This window comes from Sus scrofa, chromosome 6 (assembly GCF_000003025.6).
Source record: "Sus scrofa isolate TJ Tabasco breed Duroc chromosome 6, Sscrofa11.1, whole genome shotgun sequence".
In the NCBI taxonomy this organism is placed as follows: Eukaryota; Metazoa; Chordata; class Mammalia; order Artiodactyla; family Suidae; genus Sus; species Sus scrofa.
In genome coordinates, this window is record NC_010448.4 from 166,381,628 (window position 1) to 166,401,514 (window position 19,887).

General features: G+C 43.6%; 1 protein-coding gene across 3 annotated transcripts in view; it reads left to right on the top strand.

Moving 5' to 3' along the window:
• EIF2B3 (eukaryotic translation initiation factor 2B subunit gamma) overlaps positions 1–19,887 on the top strand; it is a 133,664-nt gene that overhangs the window by 27,710 nt on the left and 86,067 nt on the right. For all 3 annotated transcript variants that reach the window (XR_002345225.1, XM_021096758.1, XM_021096757.1), the window contains exon 4: positions 19,611–19,770. Coding sequence is in view for 2 of the 3 variants with exons in the window: in XM_021096758.1 (XP_020952417.1) it covers positions 19,611–19,770 (160 nt within the window). In the remaining variant the exon portion in view is untranslated. The remainder of the gene's footprint in view (positions 1–19,610; positions 19,771–19,887) is intronic.

Below are 19,887 nucleotides of genomic sequence, written 5' to 3' on the forward strand. Positions count from 1 at the left end.
TTTTTTACCCCCATTTTACAGATGAGAAAAGTAGGACTCAGAGAGGCTGAATAACTTGCCTAAAGTTCAGGTGGAAAGAGAGACTGCACGAGGTGCCAGCATCTCAGTAGGTGCCTTGCGTGATCAAGGGATTAACAGGATAATGTCTGCGAGGTCCAGTCAGGTGGCACGTTATCTCAGTGGAAACTGAATTTTTATTGGAGAGCGCAGTGGCAGAGTAGGGTAGGGACGTGGTGGTTAGGAGAGTACTCTGCGCCCTCTAGAGGACTATCAGGAAACTGTACGCAAATATGCTTATTGAAGGGGAACGCTTCATGAATACACTTTATGATAAATAGAGTCTTATAGAAAGAACAGGAATTTGTGGGGTGGGGTGATGGAGAGGGATAGATATTCCTAGTGCAAAGATGCTAGAATAGCTCCAGAAGAAAAAAAAAACATGAAGATGTTGGTAGATTTTGTTGAAGAACTACTACAGAGCTGAATGATCATTATACAACTACAGATGTGATAAATTCCTTTGAGTAATAAAAAAAAAAAAAGCTGAGATATGAGGGGATATGCTTGGCTCCAAATTGTGTGATTTAAGCATATATGTTTAAAATCTATACCCAAGTCTATAATTTTTTGAGATATGTTTAAAAAGGAAAGGTAATGATTAAATAACTTAATTGGTAGTCTTTTTTCTCTCTGGGATTATATGCATTTAAGATTAATTTGATCTTTCTAAAAAAATGTTGAACAATTGGGGAGAGAACAGAAGAGCAGATGAAAATGAAATTGAGAAGCAACAGCGACCTGCTTTGCAATAACAGCTGATTATTCACACAAGGTCTTGCTCTATAGCCAGCTGAGCACTTTGGAGGATAGGTAAATTTGCTAAAGTTTTATAAATGAGTACATTTGAGAAATTAATTAATACTTTAGAACTTTACTTTCTGTTCTTGGAGACTACTCTGAAATAGGGAGATAAGAAGTTCCCATCATGGTGAATCCAACTAGGAACCATGAGGTTGCAGGTTCCATCCCTGGCCCCATCAGTGGGTTAAGGATCCGGCGTTGCCGTGAGCTGTGGTGTAGGCTGCAGACGAGGCTCGGATCCAGTGTTGCTGTGGCTGTGGTGTAGGCTGGCAGCAACAGCTCCAATTAGACCCCTGACCTGGGAACCTTCATATGCCGCAGGTGCGGCCCTAAAAAGACAAAAGACAAAAAAAAATAAAATAACATAGGGAGATAATTTGTTAGCCAGATATGAGGATGTTAATTTTATTTTCTTTGGGGTTACTTAGAGCATTTGCTCTGAAGATCGCAAAAGAGACCTTTCATATTTATTGTGTGGCCTGTGGGTTTCTGATCCCTACAGCCATCTTGAAAGGTAGATGGGGGGAGAGTTCCGTCGTGACTCAATGGAAACGAATCTGACTAGCGTCCATGAGTACGCATGTTCGATCCCTGGCCTTGCTCAGTGGGTTAAGGGATCCAGTGTTGCTGTGAGCTGTGGTGTAGGCCAGCAGCTGTAGCTCGGATTGGACCCCTAGACTGGGAACCTCCGTATGCTGCAGGTGTGGCCCTAAAAACTAAAAAAAAAAAAGAAAGAAAGAAAGGTAGATGTTATTATTTTATTTTGCAGTTGAGAAACTGGATACTCAGAGAGCTTAAGTAATCTGCCCTATATCACACACCTGGTGAGATGCTGAGCCAGAGCTAGAACCCAGTCCTGGATTTTGAGATGCATTGTGCGTCTCACATACCTGTGCTTTTTTCCCTGTTATCCTGTTGCCTCCACAGGACAAGGATCAGTAGTCCTTACAGTCTGCTCCAACCCTAGACCCTTGGCTTTAGAACAGGTTTAGTTGGTTTGGTATTTCCAAAATGATGTTTTCTTCTTTTTGGGGGCCTGTGGGATTGGTAGTTTTTCTATATGGAACTGCTTTAAAGTATACAGTTCAGTGGGGGTTTTTTTGTTTGTTTGTTTGTTTGTCTTTTGAGGGCCACACCCCCGGCATATGGAGGTTCCCAAGCTAGGGGTCGAATCGGCCTACACCACAGCCACAGCAACTTGGGATCTGAGCTGCGTCTGCAACCTACACCATAGTTCATGGCAGCACCGGATCTTTAACCCACTGAGCAAGGCTGGGGATCGAACCCACAACCTCATGGTTCCTAGTCAGATTCGTTTCCACTGTGCCATGTTGGGAACTCCAGTTCTGTGGTTCTTAATATGTATAGAACTCTTAAATATTTTTGTGTGAAACATTTAACAATTAACAAATCTCCTAACAAGACTCAAGGAACTATTGTGTCTTTGTCTTCCAAGAGTGCTGCTTTTGCTCGTTGATGGCTTTCTCTAAGTGAAGGGAGATCCAGTGTTGTAGGAAGACCTTTTACCCTGTCTAGAGCCACAGGAGCAAGAAGCCTGGCTTTTGTTGAGCAAGAAGAGCTCTTTCTCTTGTGTAGTAACTAAAGATGCCGTGTGTGATTAGCATATAAAGCAAAGCTTACTGACTCCGCTGACGTTGAGCCGGAGTCATATCTCATGCTCCTCTGATGGACGTAATTGGCCATTGGTACCATTTTTGTGCTTTAGAAACAATGCTATTATTATTCCTTAGATACATGGTTTTTTGGCAGCGCCTGCAGCATGTGGAAATTCCCAGACCAGGGATCAAACCCACACCCCAGCAGCAGCCTAAGCCACAGCGGTGACAATGCCAGGTCTTAAAACCCCTGGGCCACAGAGGAACTCCAAATACATGTTTTGAGAACAAGTTAGTGAAGTCCGTTTAAGAGGCCTCAGCAGACTAAATCTGTGGTGGAGTTCTGTAGCCTGTGTTTAATTAAAGCCCATATATTGCAAGTCTTACGGCTTCTCCTAGTTTAGAGATTGTGAAGCGAGAATTTTCTGTTTCATCTAGACAAGAATCTTCTTTTGGCCTTAGACAAGCCTCATTTACCCCCTGCCTCAGTTTCACAACCAAGAAAATAGGGATAATGATACCAACACACTAGTGAGAGATTTGGTTATTTAGATCCTTTGATGTAGAAAAAGAGCTATTGTTACCTGCCTTATGAAACACCTAACATGCTGCAACAAAGAACAAGCTATGCTGATGAAATCCTCAGACCAGAGACAGCTTATTAGTAAGATTGAGCGTATGTGCTATTTTTAGATGTTCAAAAAGCTGAAGTGCAAGTTGTTTTCAGTTGAGTGTTTGATGTCTTTATCAAATGGCGAATCTCTGTCATTCTTTCCTGGAACCTTTCATTTTGCCCAGGGATTTGTTTTTGGCAGGTTTCTATCTGCTTGAAAAGAATGAGTACAGTTTGGTCAGGGGAAGATCTGAGAACTTGGCCCCAACTTGCTCGAAGACCTTTTTAAGTGGAAACTTTCTTGTGACTGCTTTGGTGGGCTGTGGTTGCCTGGGAGGGCCTCACTGTATCCCCAGTGATGTCTCCTTTGAGCTTGCTGGTGGTGTATTGAAAACCCCAGGAGTTATGACAAAAACAAGTTAAAAAGTTAGATGAGGGAATGTTTGAAGCTTCCCTCCACCCCCAGGAACTCTTGATGGAGCTTTTCTCTTGATTGTATTCATCTAGTATATGTATGCACAAGCTTGAGATGCTTTCATTTTATCCTGTTGAAACTCTGGTCTGTGGGATGGGATTTCTGCAGCCCTGTACTGCGTTCGGTAGCCAGAAAACTCACAAGCTCTGTGTGAGCTTGATTCCCTTGAGTCTCTTTCCTTCTATAGGGAAACTTTGACCGAATGATGGCTACAGGATGGGGGGAAATGTGATAGCTGGGATTGTGGTAGAAAGCCTAGGCTGTCGTCAGACTCTCTCTACCGTGCAAGTAGTGTGAGAAGCAGCCCATATGGCTTTCCAGTTTTGGAAACTCTTGGTAGGACCAGCTATCCTGGTCTGAATCAAAAGGTAACACCATAGCCTAACTACTGGAATGGCCCTATGTGTACAGTTCATGGGAAGTCAGTAAGCATTCTGTCGTCATGACCCACGAGGTCATTCGAAGTAGCCTTTTTTTAGCTCTTACCTTAGGGATCATCTGCTCTCGCAGCCTTTCCCCAGCTTTCTAAGACTGGATCACCTGCCATTTTTTTCTACAATCACACAGATTTAAATTACCTGTTATATCATCATCTGCCTGCCCTAGACTGGGAGATAAGACCCATTATCTGGGAGTTCCCTTCGTGGCGCAGCGGAAACAAATCCGACTAGGAAGCTTGAGGTTGAGGGTTCAATTCCTGGCCTTGATCAGTGGGTTGGGGATCTGTCATTGCTGTGAGCTACAATGTAGGCTGGCAGCTACAGCTCTGATTAGACCCCTAGCCTGGGAACCTCCACATGCCTCGGGTGTGGTCCTAAAAAGACAAAAATTAAAAATTAAAAAAAAAAAGAACCATGTCTGAACCTGTCATAGGGAAGAGGTTCATTATTTGTTTGTTAAATGAATGAATGATGGGGAGAGGTAAGCTCTTTGTAAAAATTCCGAACAAGCTCCTTTCTCCTTTAATATACACACAGATATTTCTGTGAGCCTGAGCATGAGTGGGTGAGTTTCAGTGGTTGTAGACCAGAGGGTTCACGACATTAGCTGCTTGGTGTTCACTTTATTTACTCTGTAAGTTCCCACCAAGCCTTAAGTTTACTGACATGGCCGGCCCTCTACCCTAAGCAGGTTATCCTAGAGGGGGATTACTTTATTTTTATTTTATTTTATTTTATTTAAGTAGTGTGACATAGTGAAAAGAATACAGACATTCACAAAAACAAGTAGACCTGGATGCTAATTCTTATTCCATCATTCACTAGCTATGTCACCTTGGATAATGAGGTTACAAGTCCTTTCCAAGCTTGCATCTAATTCATCTATAAAATATTCCTTTTTTTTTTTTTTTTTTTTTTGTCTTTTTAGAACTGTACCCACAGCACATGGAGGTTCCCAGGATAGGGGTCGAATCGGAGCTGTACCCGCTGGCCTACACCACAGGCACAGCAACTCAGAATCCAAGCTGTGTCTGTGACCTACACAACAGCTCATGGTGACACCGGATCCTCAACCCACTGAGTAAGGCCAGGGATTGAACCTGAGTCCTCATGGATGCTAGTTGGGTTCGTTAACTGCTGAGCCATAACGGGAACTCCAAAATATTCATAGTTTTCTTTCTTTCTTTTTTTTCTTTTTTTCGCTTTTTAGGACCACACCTCTGGCATGTGGAAGTTCCCAGGCTAGGGGCTGAATCAGAGCTGCAGCTGCCAGCCTACGTGCCACAGCAATGCAGGATCCAAGCTGCATCTGCGACCTGTATCACAGCTCATGGCAACGCTGGTTCTTTAACCCACTGAGTGACGCCAGGGATCGAACCCTCATCTTCATGGATAGTAGTTGGGTTCGTGACCACTGAGCCACAATGGGAACTCTCATATTTTTCTTTTATTCACAGATATGTACTGAACACCTACCATATGCCAGGCACTATTCTAGAAAAAAACCAGATAAGCAAGATCTGTGCCCTCTTGGAGCTACTCTTTAAGGAGAGAGAGAGAGAACAAACAAGGAAACAGTAACTAATTTCAGGTGAAAACAAGTGCTAAGAAGAAAAATAAAGGCAGTGGTGGAGGAAGGAGAGCTCTTGTAGTTAGGTGTTAACATTTGAGAGGAAACCCTAATGATGCGGGTTAGTGAGCCATGAGAAGGTCTTTCTTTGCAGAGAGAATAGCAAAGGCCCTGAGGTGGGAACTAGTTTAGCGTGTTTGAGAAGCAGCAAGACCAGTATGACTGTAATTAAGTAGCTGAATGGTCCTATATGAGGCCTGAGAGTTGGGTGAGGACCAGATCGTAAAGGATCTTATAGACCACAGTCAGAATTTGGAACACACGCACACACACACACACACACACACACACACACGCACACACGCACACACACACACGCATGTATTACATGTGTATGTATATAAATGTATATGTATGTGTGTGTATATATGGAATATAAAGTATGACGAATGGACCTATCTACAAAACAAAAACAAATTTACAGATGCAGAGAACAGGTTCATGTTTGCCAAGGGGGAGAGGGATAGGGAGGGAGGACTTGGGAGTTTGGGATTAGCAGGTGCCAACTCGTACCTATAGGCTAGACAAACAATACGGTCCTACTGCAGAGCACAGGGAACTGTAGCCAATATTCTGGGGTAAATCAGAATGGAACAGAATACGAAAGAACATACGTATAACCGAGTTACTTTGCTGCACGCCAGACAGGAACACAAAGTTGTAAATTCAAGGTACTTCAGTAAAGCTTTTTAAAGAAAGAAAAAAGGGAATTTGGAATTTAGGTTTCGTTCTGTGTAGCGAAACCTTTGGTGGGTTTGAGTGACATCACATGATTTATGCTTTTAAAAGATTACTTGAGCTGCTTAATGGAAGATTAAACTATGTGATGGAGTTCCCCTTGTGACTCAGCGGGTTACGAACCCAACATAGTGTCTGTGAGGAGGCAGGTTCAATCCCTGGCCTCACTCAGTGGCTTAAGGAGCTGCAGTTGCCACAAGCTGCAGCATAGACCACTGTGCTGCTTTGATCCAGCCTTGCCGAGGCTGTGGTGTAGCCCGTAGCTGCAACCTGGATTTGACCTCTAGCCTGGGAACTGCCATATGCCACAAGTGTGGCCTTAGGAAACAACAAAAAAGCAAACAACCATGTGGGCCTACTGCAGAGATATTGTGAGTGCAGGTCCAGGCCACCGCAATAAGGTGAAAATTGCAATAACGTCTGTCACATAAAGCTCTTGGTTTCCCATCACATGTAAAAGTTATGTTTACACTGCACTGTGGCCCATTAAATGTGCAACAGTACTATGTTTTAAAAAACAGTATACATACCTTTATTTTTTGCTTCTGTTTTGGCTGCCCCCGTAGTATGCAGAAGTTCTGGGGCCAGGGATTGAGCAGCAGTCAAGTCACAGCAGTGACAATACCGGTTCCTTAACCCACTAGGCCACCAAGGACCTCCTACATACCTTAATTTAAAAAGTAATGTATGGAGTCCCACTGTGGTGCAGTGGGATCAGCTGCATCTCTGGAGTGCTGGGACACAGGTTCAGTCCCTGGCCTGCCTCAGTGGGTTAAGGATCCATGTTGCTTGGATCTAATCCCTAGCCTAGGAACTCCATATTCCATGGGGTGGCCAAAAGAAAAGCAAAAAAAAAAAAAAAGGAATTTATTGCAAAAAAAAAAAAAAAAAAAAAAGAGAGCTGCTAACCATCATCTGAGCCTTCGGCAAGTTGTCATCCTTCCTGGTGGAGGATCTTGCCTCAGTGTTGGCTGCTGACCAATAGAATGGTGTTTGCTGAAGGGTGAAGTGACTGTAGCAATTTTTTGAAATAAGGCAAAAAATGAAGTTTGCCACATTGATTGCCCTTCCTTTCACTAGCAATTTCTCAGTAGCATGCAACACTGCTTGGCAGCATTTTATCCACAGTAGAACTTCTTTCAAATTGGAGTCAGTCCTCTCAAACCCTGCTGCTGCTTTATCAACAAAGTTTATGTAATATTCTGAATCCTTTGTTGTCATTTCAATAGTATTCAAAGCATTTCCACCAAGGGTAGATTCCATTTCCAGAAACCATTTTCTTTGCTCATTTGCAAGAAGCAACTCCTTATCCATTCAAGTCTTATCAGAAGATTGCAGCAGTTTAGTCAAATCTTCAGGCTCCACTTTTTTTTTAGGCCCGTGCCTGCAGCATATGGAGGTTCCCAGGCTAGGGGTCAAATCGGAGCTACAGCTGCCGGCCACAGCCACAGCCACAGCCACAGCCTGCACCACAGCTGACGGCAATGCTGGATCCTTAACCCACTGAGCAAGGCCAGGGATCAAACCCGCAATCTCATGGTTACTAGTTCGATTTGTTTCCACTGTGCCATGACGGGAAATCCCAGACTCCACTTCTAATTCTGGTTCTGTTCCTATTTCCATCACATCTGCAGTTAACTTTCTCCACTGAAGTCTCTCTCTCTCTCTCTTTTTTTTTTTTTGTCTTTTTGCCATTTTCTTGGGCCGCTCTCACGGCATATGGAGGTTCCCAGGCTAGGGGTCGAATCGGAGCTATAGCCACCAGCCTACACCAGAGCCACAGCAACGCAGGATCCGAGCCGCATCTGCAACCTACACCACAGCTCACGGCAACGCCGGATTGTTAACCCACTGAGCAAGGGCAGGGATCGAACCCGCAACCTCATGGTTCCTAGTCAGGTTCGTTAACCACTGCTCCACGACCAGAACTCCTCCACTGAATTCTTAAACCCCATAAAATTATCCATGAACTTGGAATCAGTTTCTTCCAAACTCTTGTTAAATGTTGATATTTTGACCTCTTCCCATGAATCTTGAATGTTCTTAATGGCATCTAGAATGGTGACTCCTTCCTAGGTTTTCAGTTTTGCCTAGGTCCATCAGAAGAATCATTGTCTGTGACAGCTTAGCCTTCCAAAATGTATTTCCTTTTTTGAAAAATTTTCATTGAAATATAGTTGATTTTACAACATCGTGTTAATTTCCATGTACAGCAAAGTGATTTAATTATATATGTTCACTTTTTAAAATTATTTTCCGTTATAGTTTATCATAGGACATTGAATATAGTTCTTTGCACTGTACAGTAGGATTTTGTGGTTTATCCCTCCACGTATAGAAGCTTCCATCAGCTAACTCCAACCTTCTGTTCCATTCCTCCCCCAGCCTGCTCCCCTGGGCAACCGCAAGTCTATTCTCTAGTGTCCATGAGTCTGTGTTTCATAGACAGGTTCATTTGTGCCATATTTGAGATTCCACACATAAGTGATATTATATGGTGTTTGTCTTTCTCTTTCTGACTTACTTCACTCAAGTATGAGAATCTCTAGTTGCATCCGTGTTGCTGTGAATGGCATTGTTTTGTTCCTTTTTTATGGATTAGTAGTATTCCATTGTATATGTGTAGCTAATCCATTCACCTATTAATGGACATTTAGGTTGTTTCCCTGCCTTGGCTGTGGTGAACAGTGCTGCAGTGAACATTGGGGTGCATGTGTCTTTTCGAATTATACTTTTGCCTGGATATATGCCCAGGAGTGGGATTCCTGGATCGTATGATAACTCTCCTTAGTTTTCTGAGAAAGCTGCATACGCTTTTCCACGGTGGCTGTACCAATTTGCATGCCTGCCTACATGTCGGAGAGGGTGATCCACCTCCTCCCAGCACTTTTTAACCGGTGATGCCTCATTGTAGGGTTTGTTTGTTTGTTTGTTTTGTCTTTTTAGGGCTACATATGTAGCATACGAAAAGTTCCTAGGCCAAGGGTCCAATCGGATCTGGAGCCACTGGCCTAGGCCACAGCTACAGCAATTCCAGATGCAAGCCGCGTCTGCGACCTATACTGAAGCTCACAGCAAGGCCAGGGATCGAACCGGCATGCTCATGATTACTAGTCAGGTTTGTTACCACTGAGCCACAATGGGAACTCCACCTCGTTGTTTTGATTTGCATTTCTCTAATAATTAGCGATGTTGAGCATTTTTTCATGTGCCTATTGGCCGTTTGTATTTCTTCTTTGGAGAAATGTCTATTTAGGTCTTCTGCCTATTTTTTAATTGGATTTTTTGTTGTTGTTGTTGCATTGTATGAGCTGTTGTATATTTTGGAAATTAGGCCCTTGTTGGTCGTATCACAAACTGTATTTATTTGATTTTATTTGATTGTCTTTTTAGGGTTGCACCTGTGGCATATGGAGGTTCCCAGGCTAGCAGTCAACTTGGAGCTGCAGCTGCTGGCCTACACCACAGCCACAGCAATGCCAGATCTGATCCATATCCGCAACCTACACTGCAGCTTGTGGCAACTCAGGACCCTTAACCCACTGAGCAAGGCCAGGGGTCGAACTTGCATCCTCATGGATACTAGTCATGTTCTTAACCCACAGAGCCACAATGGAAACTCTACAAAATGTAGTTCTTAAATAATAAGACTTGAAATTCAAAATGATTCATTGATCGATGAACTGCAGAATGAATGTTGCGTTAGCAGGCCTGAAAACAACACTAACCTCATCAGAGAGCTTTTGAGTGACCAGGTTCATTGTCAATGAGCAGTAATACTTTGAAATGATTTTTTTTTTTTTTTTTTTTCTGAGCAGTGGGTCTCAATAGTTGGCTTAAAATATTTAGTAACCCATGCTATAAACAGATGTGCTGTCGCCCAGGGATTGTTGTTTCATGTGTAGAGCACAGGCAGAGGAGAGTCAACACTTAAGGACCCTAGATTTTCGGAGTGGTAAATGAGCCTTGGCTTCCCCTTAAAGCTGCACTAGCCCCTAGCAAGAGTCAGCCTGCCCTTTGAAGCTTTGAAGCAGGCATTGACTTCTCTCTAACTATGAAAGTCCTACCTGGCATCTTCCTCCAACGTAGGCTGTTTCATCTACGTGGAAAATCTGTTGTTTCGTGTAGCCACCTTCATTAATTCTCTTAGCTAGATCTTCTGGTTACCTTGCTGCTTTGCCTTGTAACTTTGTGTTATGGGCACAGCTTATTTGCTAAAACTTCGTGAACAAACACTTAACTAGCTTCACACATTTCTTCTGCAGCTTCCTCACCTCTCTCAGCCTTCACAGAATTGAAGAGAGTTAAGGCCTTACTCTGGATTAGCCTTTTTTTAGCTTTTTTTTTTTTTCTTAGATTTTTAGGGGCACACCTGAGGCATAGGAAAGTTCCCAGGCTAGGGGTCAAATCAGAGCTGTAGCTGCCAGCCTACACCACAGCCACAGCAACACCAGATCTGAGCCAAGGCTTCGACCTACACCACAGCTCATGGCAACACTGGATCCTTAACCCACTGAGCAAGGCCAGAGATCAAACCCACATCTTTACGAATCCTAGTCCCAGTCGTTAACTGCTGAGCCATGGCAGGAAGGCCTGCATTCTTTTTTCAGTCCCCTTTTCTCTAAGGTACATGCCCTCTCCCCACTGCCAGCTGGGGTTAGGCTTTCCTGGCCCAAATAGCCTCTATTTTACTCTCCTCAGCCATCTGCCACAGTGGGGCCTGTTCGGTGGCTAAGTCGCACAGAGTTGCAAAGGGGGATGGTTCAAATTTTAACTCCTCCCCTCCCAGCTTTCTACCCGTATCAGTTTCTGAGCTTTTTGGGATGTCTGTTGTGAATTGAGTTGGTTCTTAGTTTTCCTACGACTGACTTAGGAGGTTTTTTTTTTTTTTTTTCCTAATGTCTCTCTTGTTTTTTCCCTTTTTTGGGTGTGCATTTATGCCCATTTTAAAAATCCTATTACTGTTATTTTATTGATGTTTTGGGAAACATAAACGTCTTTACTTAAAACTTTCATAATCTCTAAAGAAAGAGAAAAGGTGGCAAGGGAGTTCCATGGCCGACTCTAACAAGGACGGGTGGATCGTTTTTGTCTCTGTCATGTGCTTCATGCCATCAGCTGAGGTAAAGGAGCGAGAGAAAAGGCCTGGAAATCATCATGAGTAAGGAGCTTACCTACTCCAGCTCTGGGCCCTGTGGCTGGAGGACGGTATGAAGGACAGAAAAACGTCCTAAACAGTTCCTTTGGTGCTTTTATTTTTTACTTTTATTTTTATTTTTATTTTTTATTTTTATTTTTTATTTTTTTTATTTTTTATTTTTTTGGTCTTTTTGTCTTTGTTGTTGTTGTTGCTATTTCTTGGGCCGTTCCCGCGGCATATGGAGGTTCCCAGGCTAGGGGTTGAATCGGAGCTGTAGCCACTGGCCTATGCCAGAGCCACAGCAACGCGGGATCCGAGCAGCGTCCGCAACCTACACCACAGCTCACCGCAACGCCGGATCGTTAACCCACTGAGCAAGGGCAGGGACCGAACCCGCAACCTCATGGTTCCTAGTCGGATTCGTTAACCACTGAGCCACAACAGGAACTCCTATTTTTTTTATTTTTAAAAAATTTTTAGGGAGTTCCCGTCGTGGCACAGTGGTTAACAAATCCGACTAGGAACAATGAAGTTGCAGGTTCAATCCCTAGCCTTGCTCATTGGGTTAAGGATCCAGCGTTGCCATGAGCTGTGGTGTAGGTTGCAGACATGGCTCAGATCCTGCGTTGCTGTGGCTCTGGCATAGGCCGTCGGCTACAGCTCCGATTAGACCCCTAGCTTGGGAACCTCCATATGCTTCAGGTGCAGCCCTAAAAAAGACAAAAAGAAAAAAATTTTTAGGGCCACACCCATGCCATATAGATGTTCCCAGGCTAGGGGTCAAATCAGAGCTATAGCTGCCGGCCTACACCACAGCCACAGCCATAGATAGCAATGCAGGATCCAAGCCTCATCTGCAACCTACACCATAGCTCACAGCAGTGCCGGATCCTTAACCCAGTGAGTGAGGCCAGGGATCAAACCCGCATCCTCATGGATACTGGTTGGGTTTATAACTTGCTGAACCAAAAAGGGAACTCCAAGATGTATTGATTTTTTATTGAAGTATAATTGACTTAAAATATACTGGCTTCAGGTGTACAGCATAATAATTTGATATTTTTACACATTACAAAATAATCACCACAGATTTAATCATTTCAGTAAAAGCTAAGTCTTAAAATCATACTCCTTTACAATTTTAAAGTATCATATGTAAGTTATTTTGAAATATAACTTGCCTTTAGTTTTTCATCAATTATAATTTAGGTTTTTCTTTCATTTTTTAAAGTTTTATTGAAGTATAATTGATTTACAATGTTTTGATAATTTCTACTGGTCAATAAATTAATTCAGTTGTACATTGATATAGTTTTAAATAGTAAGATGCCTGACCAAATTTAAATGTAACATGAGTATATATAAAGAAGATATAGATTCAGGGAGTTCCCGTCGTGGCGCAGTGGAAACGAATCCGACTAGGAACCATGAGGTTGTCGGTTCGATCCCTGGCCTCACTCAGTGGGTTAAGGATCCAGTGTTGCCGTGAGCTGTAGTGTAGGTCAAACACACGGCTTGGATCTGGCGTTGCTGTGGCTCTGGTGTAAGCTGGCAGCTACAGCTCTGATTAGACCCCTAGCCTGGGAACCTCCATATACTGCGGGTGTGGCCCAAAAAAACAAAAACAAAGAAACAAAAAAGAAGATATAGATTCATTCAGTGCCAGCACTGTTGTTAAGGTGGGGGGGCGGTGGGTAGGGGTGTGTGTGTGTGTTTTGGGAGGCAATGTGACGGCAAAGGGGTGGATCACATAGTGTATCTGAGCCTTTTTTTTTTTTTGTCTATAAAGTATATTTGACTATATTGATATTTTAGAATTACATGAGAATTAAGTATGTGTAAGAGCTTTGTAAACAGTAAAATGCTGTCCAATTTTAAGTTACTTATTTTTGCCATGAGCTTAAAGACAGCCTTAGAGAACCAGGTGAACTGACGGTAGCGGGTAGAGTGTAACCAGTTTCCAAGCTAGAATCTTTACGGACTGGAATTCTGAAAGTATGTGATTCGGAGTTCCTGTTGTGGTTCAGCAGGTGGTATCCATGAGGATATGAGTTTGCTCCCTGGCCTTGCTCAGCGGGTTAAGGATCCATCGTCGCCACAAGGTGCAGTGTTGTGTCACAGATGCAGCTTGGATCTGGTGCGCTGTGGCTGTGGCTTAGGCCAGCAACTGCAGCTCCAGTTCGACCCCTAGCCCTCGTTGCTGTGAGCTGGGGCATAGGCTGGCAGCAACAGCTCCCATTGGCTCTCTAGCCTGGGAACCTCCATATGCCACAGGAGCGGCCCTAGAAGACACAAAAAGACAAAAACTAAAACTATCAATCTAACATATCAGCTGTGCCGTCCAGGCCAGTGGCATCCGATTTCCTTCCTTTTAGACATCCTCTGCCTTTTCTTCTTTGGAGGCAGCAGGTTTGTTCCCTACCTCATTGGTTTAGGGGGCTGCCAGGTTACCTCTGATCCTTGACCTAACTCCGAATAGTCACAGTCTCTGCAAAGGCCACTCCGCTGTCAGAATGTGTGCTGGTTCTAAACATCTAAAACTGGATGTTTTAATCTTTGAGTCAGGATAAACAAGGAGAAGGAGGTAACAGGCGGAGTGCCAACATTTACTGATGCTTTTGTTTGCCAGTAGCAGGTGGAACTCCAGGGGTACAAAGATGAAAGAGCTCCTTATGAAGCCGAAAGTCTAGATGTGGCAAAATGTAATCCAACTTAGTGATTTAAGGTCAGTAATGGGTCAGAAGAGACTTCGTCTCTAGAGGAGATAATGTATTGGCCCTGCCCCTTCTCGTGGTGACGAGACCTTCAGTCTTGATGGATGGCTGTGTTTCGGGTGGGAGGAAAGAACAGGGAATGTGCATTCTTGGCAGTTTATTCTGGCGAATTAGCGTTACCCACGCAGAGGGAAGTGTGGGAGAGAAAACTGGACTAGGTAGGTGGGGTCATACTTTGAAGACCCTTAATGCTAAGGAATTTGAACTCAGTTCTACACAGCAGTGATCTCCAAAATGGGGTGTTTTCAAAGCCGGGGGTGTGCAAGATGGAATCTCAGAGGAAATATTAGAATCTCTAGTTCTTTCTATTTTATCTCTTCTTTTAAAAGTATCTCTTTTTGTATATGTTATGTAGGAGGAACATATTATATTATTTGTAATGATTAATATATTTTTAAATAAAATTTTAAGTGGGAATAAGTGGATAAGTGCTTCTCATTTTCTCATTTGTTTGGAGAACACTTTTAGGGTGTCTTTGGGCAGAGAAATTAAATAAGCAGTGAAAATTGGAATATGGATTAGAATACGGGAAAACTGGTGTGAGAGAGCAGTTAAGAGACTGGAAAAGTACTTTGAAGCCTGGACTAAGGCAGTGCAGTGTAGCTAAAAGAGGAGGAGTTGGGACCAGTGAGATGTGGGCAAGGAGAGCTGGGCAGGAGAGGACTTCAGCCCTAGACTGTGGCCAGCTTTCTGACTTCAGATCCTAGATGCGGGTGGCACTATTAAGCTAAGGAACATAGGAAGGCTATGTAGTTCTAAGCCAAAGGATTATCGCATTTCTTAGGCACATTCTGAGTTGATCATTCCTTCCTGGACCTACTGGCCCAACCTGAGTAAAAAAGTGGCAGTTGGCCCTTTGCCGAGCATTTTGGGGACTGAAGACGAGTCATCTTTTCCAAGCATTTTCAACCAAAACCGAGCATAGTGAAGTCTCCATTACAATTAGCCACTGGTATTTATGAAGGCCCTAAGCTACTCTTAGGAGTTGGTTTGGGATTGGACCACATGAGAAAGTGTGAATTTTGACCATTCACAGTCACTAAGTGGCTGAATTCATTCGTCCTGGATGGGCAGGCGTGGAATGCAGGGTGGTCATTTGGATCAGAGCCATTGTTCGTGGAGGTGCTGAGTGGGTAAGAGCGTGGTAGCTCCCTTGCCCTGACAGTTCTTCTCCAGGGGAGTGAGTGTGTTTTTCTGTCTCCTTGCCATAGGGCATTGTTTGCCAGATTGTGTTATTTATAACAGTCTGTCTTGGAACAGCTGCCAGGAAAAGAAAAGAGGCCGTTCCCAGTAGCTCTCCCTGCCGCCCGCCCCACCATCACCACCACACACACACATCCGGTTTTGGGTTTTTCCTTCTCCTTTTACTTAGTGGTTTTGGCTCGATTGAAAATGTTCTTCTAATGACAGATTTCTGGGCTTTGCCATGGCTTGGTAATTGAGTTTTCTAAGCTTTGTTTGTTTGCTTTAGCCAAGACTAGCTGGCGGCAGTTTGAGCTTTGAATTCCTGGGTGTCTTCATTTTTGTCCCAAATACTAAAATTCCATCTTCCACTTTCCCTTGAAGACCTTGTATGTTCCCCTTGGTCAAAAACACACACATGTGCTGTCCTTTAGGGCTGTGCTTTTGGCTCTTGACGTGGCTCTGGTTCCTCTAGGGGAGCAGGCTTGGGATAAGCCCACCGAGGACTGTTAGACCACTGAGTGGGGAGGTCCGTGGAGATGCCAGCTGGTCTCTACAGAGGAGGCGGCACACTGTGGTGTTAGGCAAGAACTGGTGGCCCGAGACACAAGGCGGCTCAGAGTTGGTGTGTCCCAGGAACTTTCAAGTTAATCGCATCTCAGATACACGGTTGCTTCACAGTCCACGCAGTCTGTTTATGCATGTTTGTGGTCACACGTGATCAGAAGTCCTTCTGACTCTTAACAGTTTTTCCTCTCCCTCTCTCTCTGGGCTCCAGTTAGTAGAGCATTTGCATTTCTAGAATGGGAACGCGTTAGAATAGAAATAAAAACAGTAGTCATTTCTCTTCTTACTAGTACAGCTTTTATTAAAATGCAAAGGAACATAGTATTATGAAGATGTAAGGATGATTCGTTCTCCTCTTAGACTTTTGTTTCTTCTTCCAGGATTTCCAGCTTTGGAAACAAACTGCACTGAGCAGTCAGCAAAGACTTTGCTTTGGAAGTGGCTTTGCAAAGAGGATGGGACTGTGTTTGGTCTCAGTGAGAGTGGTGCATTCTCTGGGAACAGAGGCCGGAAGAGGGCTGTCAGCACAGCACCTCCATCTGCATCCCAGGCCCTGCCCTTTCAGACGGAAGCCTTTCTTTTCACACTGAGAACAGATGGCAGCCAGACACTGGGGGGAGAGCTCTGTTCCTTGTGCTCTTTGGGGATTTTGCATTCAGCTTAGCGAAAAGTCATCTAAAAGCAAAGAGAAAAATGAGGCTGCACACTGTTCACGATTATGCAGGACTTGTTTGGCATTCACTATGCTGACAGATTTATTTTTGCAGATAATGAATGATGACAGCATTTATTTTCCGAGACAGCATTGTCACCACTTCAGAGGCATCTGCATTGGGGTCATTTTCTTCACTTTGGAGTACACTTAATAATTCAGTTTACTGTGGAACAGTCAGCTTGTAAAAATCAGTCATCTTATTAGGGAAACTTAGAAAAACAGAAAGAAGGTTTTTTTCTTTTTTCTTCAACAAACTGTCATTTTCATTATAATGAAGTGGGGCAACATGTGTATGGCTGTAGTGCCGTGTCTTTAGTAATTGTGCATGCTTCCTGGACACTAAGCACTGTTGAAAGACGTACAATTCTGCAGGCTGTTTCTTCCTTAGCTTCATGTATGTGGGTCATTTGTTAATGTTTGATGGTTCCTAGATGGTGAGTTGCAAGCTTAGGAATTTTTTTCCTAAAAAGATTTTTATAGGAACTTTTTTTTTTAGCTCAGTTAAGATCCAGAAAGAGTTAAGAGAGCCTTAACCTTTTAGAAGAGTAGGGGGGAAAAAAAATCCAAATTTCAACTTCTTAAACTTAGCAGACCTTCAGATGGAATTATTTAGGCTATAAATAATGAGTTATATGTAGAAAAAGAAATGGTGGTTCTGATACAAATTCTTTATTTAGAATAAAAAATTTCAGGCAGTAAGATAAGGCATTCCGATGGTTGAGTCTCACCTTCCGAGCAGATGTGATTCTTTACTTTTCTAGAATGCGAGGTGAAATTATCCATTTTCTCACCCAAAGCAGGAATCTTTTTTCTTTTTTTTTTTCTTTTTTTTGTCTTTTTGCTATTTCTTGGGCCGCTCCCGCAGCATATGGAGGTTCCCAGGCTAGGGGTTGAATCGGAGCCATAGCCACCCGCCTATGCCAGAGCCACAGCAACGCGGGATCCGAGCCGCATCTGCAACCTACACCACAGCTCACGGCAACGCCGGATCGTTAACCCACTGAGCAAGGGCAGGGACCGAACCCGCAACCTCATGGTACCTAGTCGGATTTGTTAACCACTGCGCCACGACGGGAACTCCCCAAAGCAGGAATCTTGATTTTAAATTAAAATCTTAGAAAAAATTGGAGCCAGTTAACAAAAATTTCCATGTAGGGAGTTCCCCTTGTGGCTCAGTGGAAATGAATCCACCTAGTATCCATGAGGATGACAGTTTGATCCATGGCCTCGCTCAGTAGGTTAAGGATCCAGCATTGCTGTGAACTGTGGTGTAGGTCACAGACACGGCTCAGATCTGGCATTGCTGTGGCTGTGGCGTAGGCCAGAAGCTGTAGCTTTGATTCAGCCTGTAGCCTGGGAACTTCCGTATGCCGCAGATATGGTGTGGCCCTTAAAAAAAAAAATTTCCATGTAGATGTTCACTTTATTCTTAAATCTTGAATATTTTAGTCCAGTGTTTTTCAGGCTTTTTAAAATAGTAGAACCTATACTGTTATAAGGGTTAAATGAGTGTTTTTATACTTACTTGAAGTTGTATTATAATTGTTTATTAGCTAGACTGATTTCCCAAAAAAGCGGCACGTTATAATATATTCATCCTTTTATTTCCTAGTATTATAGCAAAGAGACTGCTTTAAAGTAAGGTATTTTGTGCTCACTTTGGCAGCACATTTATTAAAATTGGAACGATAGAAGATGACCCCTGTGCAAGGATAACATGCACATTTGTGAAGTGTTCCATATTTTTTGTAAATCATCTATATTTTTTTTTTTGTCTTTTTAGGGCTGCACCCACGGCATATGGAGGTTCCCAGGCTAGGGGTCCAATCAGAGCTGTAGCCACTGGCCTACGCCAGAGCCACAGCAACTCGGGATCCGAGCTGTGTCTGCGACCTACACCACAGCTCACGGCAACACCAGATCCTTAACCCACTGAGCAAGGCCAGGGATCGAACCCGCAACCTCATGGTTCCTAGTCAGATTTGTTTCCGCTGCATCCCGATGGGATCGCCATATACTTTAATTTTTAAAAAAGTTTTTTTTTTTTTTTTTTGTCTTTTCCAGGGCCACTTCCTGCGGCATACGGAGGTTCCCAGGCTAGGGATTGAATCGGAGCTGTAGCCACCAGCCTACGCCAGAACCACAGCAACGCGGGGATCCGAGCTGCATCTGCGACCTACACCACAGCTCACGGCAACACTGGATCCTTAACCCACTGAGCAAGGGCAGGGATCGAACCTGCAACCTCATGGTTCCTAGTGGGATTCGTTAACCACTGTGCCACGACGGGAACTCCAATTTTTAAAAAAATTTTAAATAAAATGTTTCATAGCCATATTGAATCATCAAATGATGCAGAAGTGCTTTTTGAACTGTAAAGAGATGTATAAAAATTTAAGATCATTAATTCCATAGTCATAAAAATAGTGTGGTGGTTTTCCTGCTCTGGTCCTTAGAGCCCAAGATTCCAGAGGTGCTTCAGAGCCCGTAGGAAGGCACACACAAGGGGGAAGTAGGAAATCCCAGACCCTCCCCACCACGTTCACTGAGAACAACCCCATTCATTTTACCTGTTCTGCTGCTATAGAAACGGGTTGAGGAGTTCTCCTGTGGCACAGTGGGTTAAAGACCTGGCATGGTCACTGCAGCAGCTCAGGTTGCTGCTGTGGTGCAGGTTCAGTTCCTGGCCCTGGAACCTTCCACATGCTGTGAGCATGGCTAAAAAAAGAAAAAAAAAAAAAGGTCTGAGGACAAGTGTGCAGTTGGTGTGCTTCTCAGGTACTGTAAGTTTATCCTGGGTTGGTTTGTGTGACCCATGGTCCTTTGTGATACTGACTTTCTCCCTTCTCCATTTCACAGACAGATGTTTTGGTCCTGAGTTGTGATCTGATAACAGATGTTGCCTTACATGAGGTTGTGGACCTGTTTAGAGCTCATGATGCGACCCTCGCCATGTTAATGAGAAAAGGCCAAGACGGCTTGGAATCAGTTCCAGGTCAAAAGGGGAAAAAAAAAGCAGGTAAGGAGACTCATTTGTTTGTTGGAAGTTTTGTTTGTTTGTTTGTTTGTTTGTTTGATGGCCATACCCACGACACATGGAAGCTCTCGGGCCAGGGATTGAAACCAAGCCACAGCT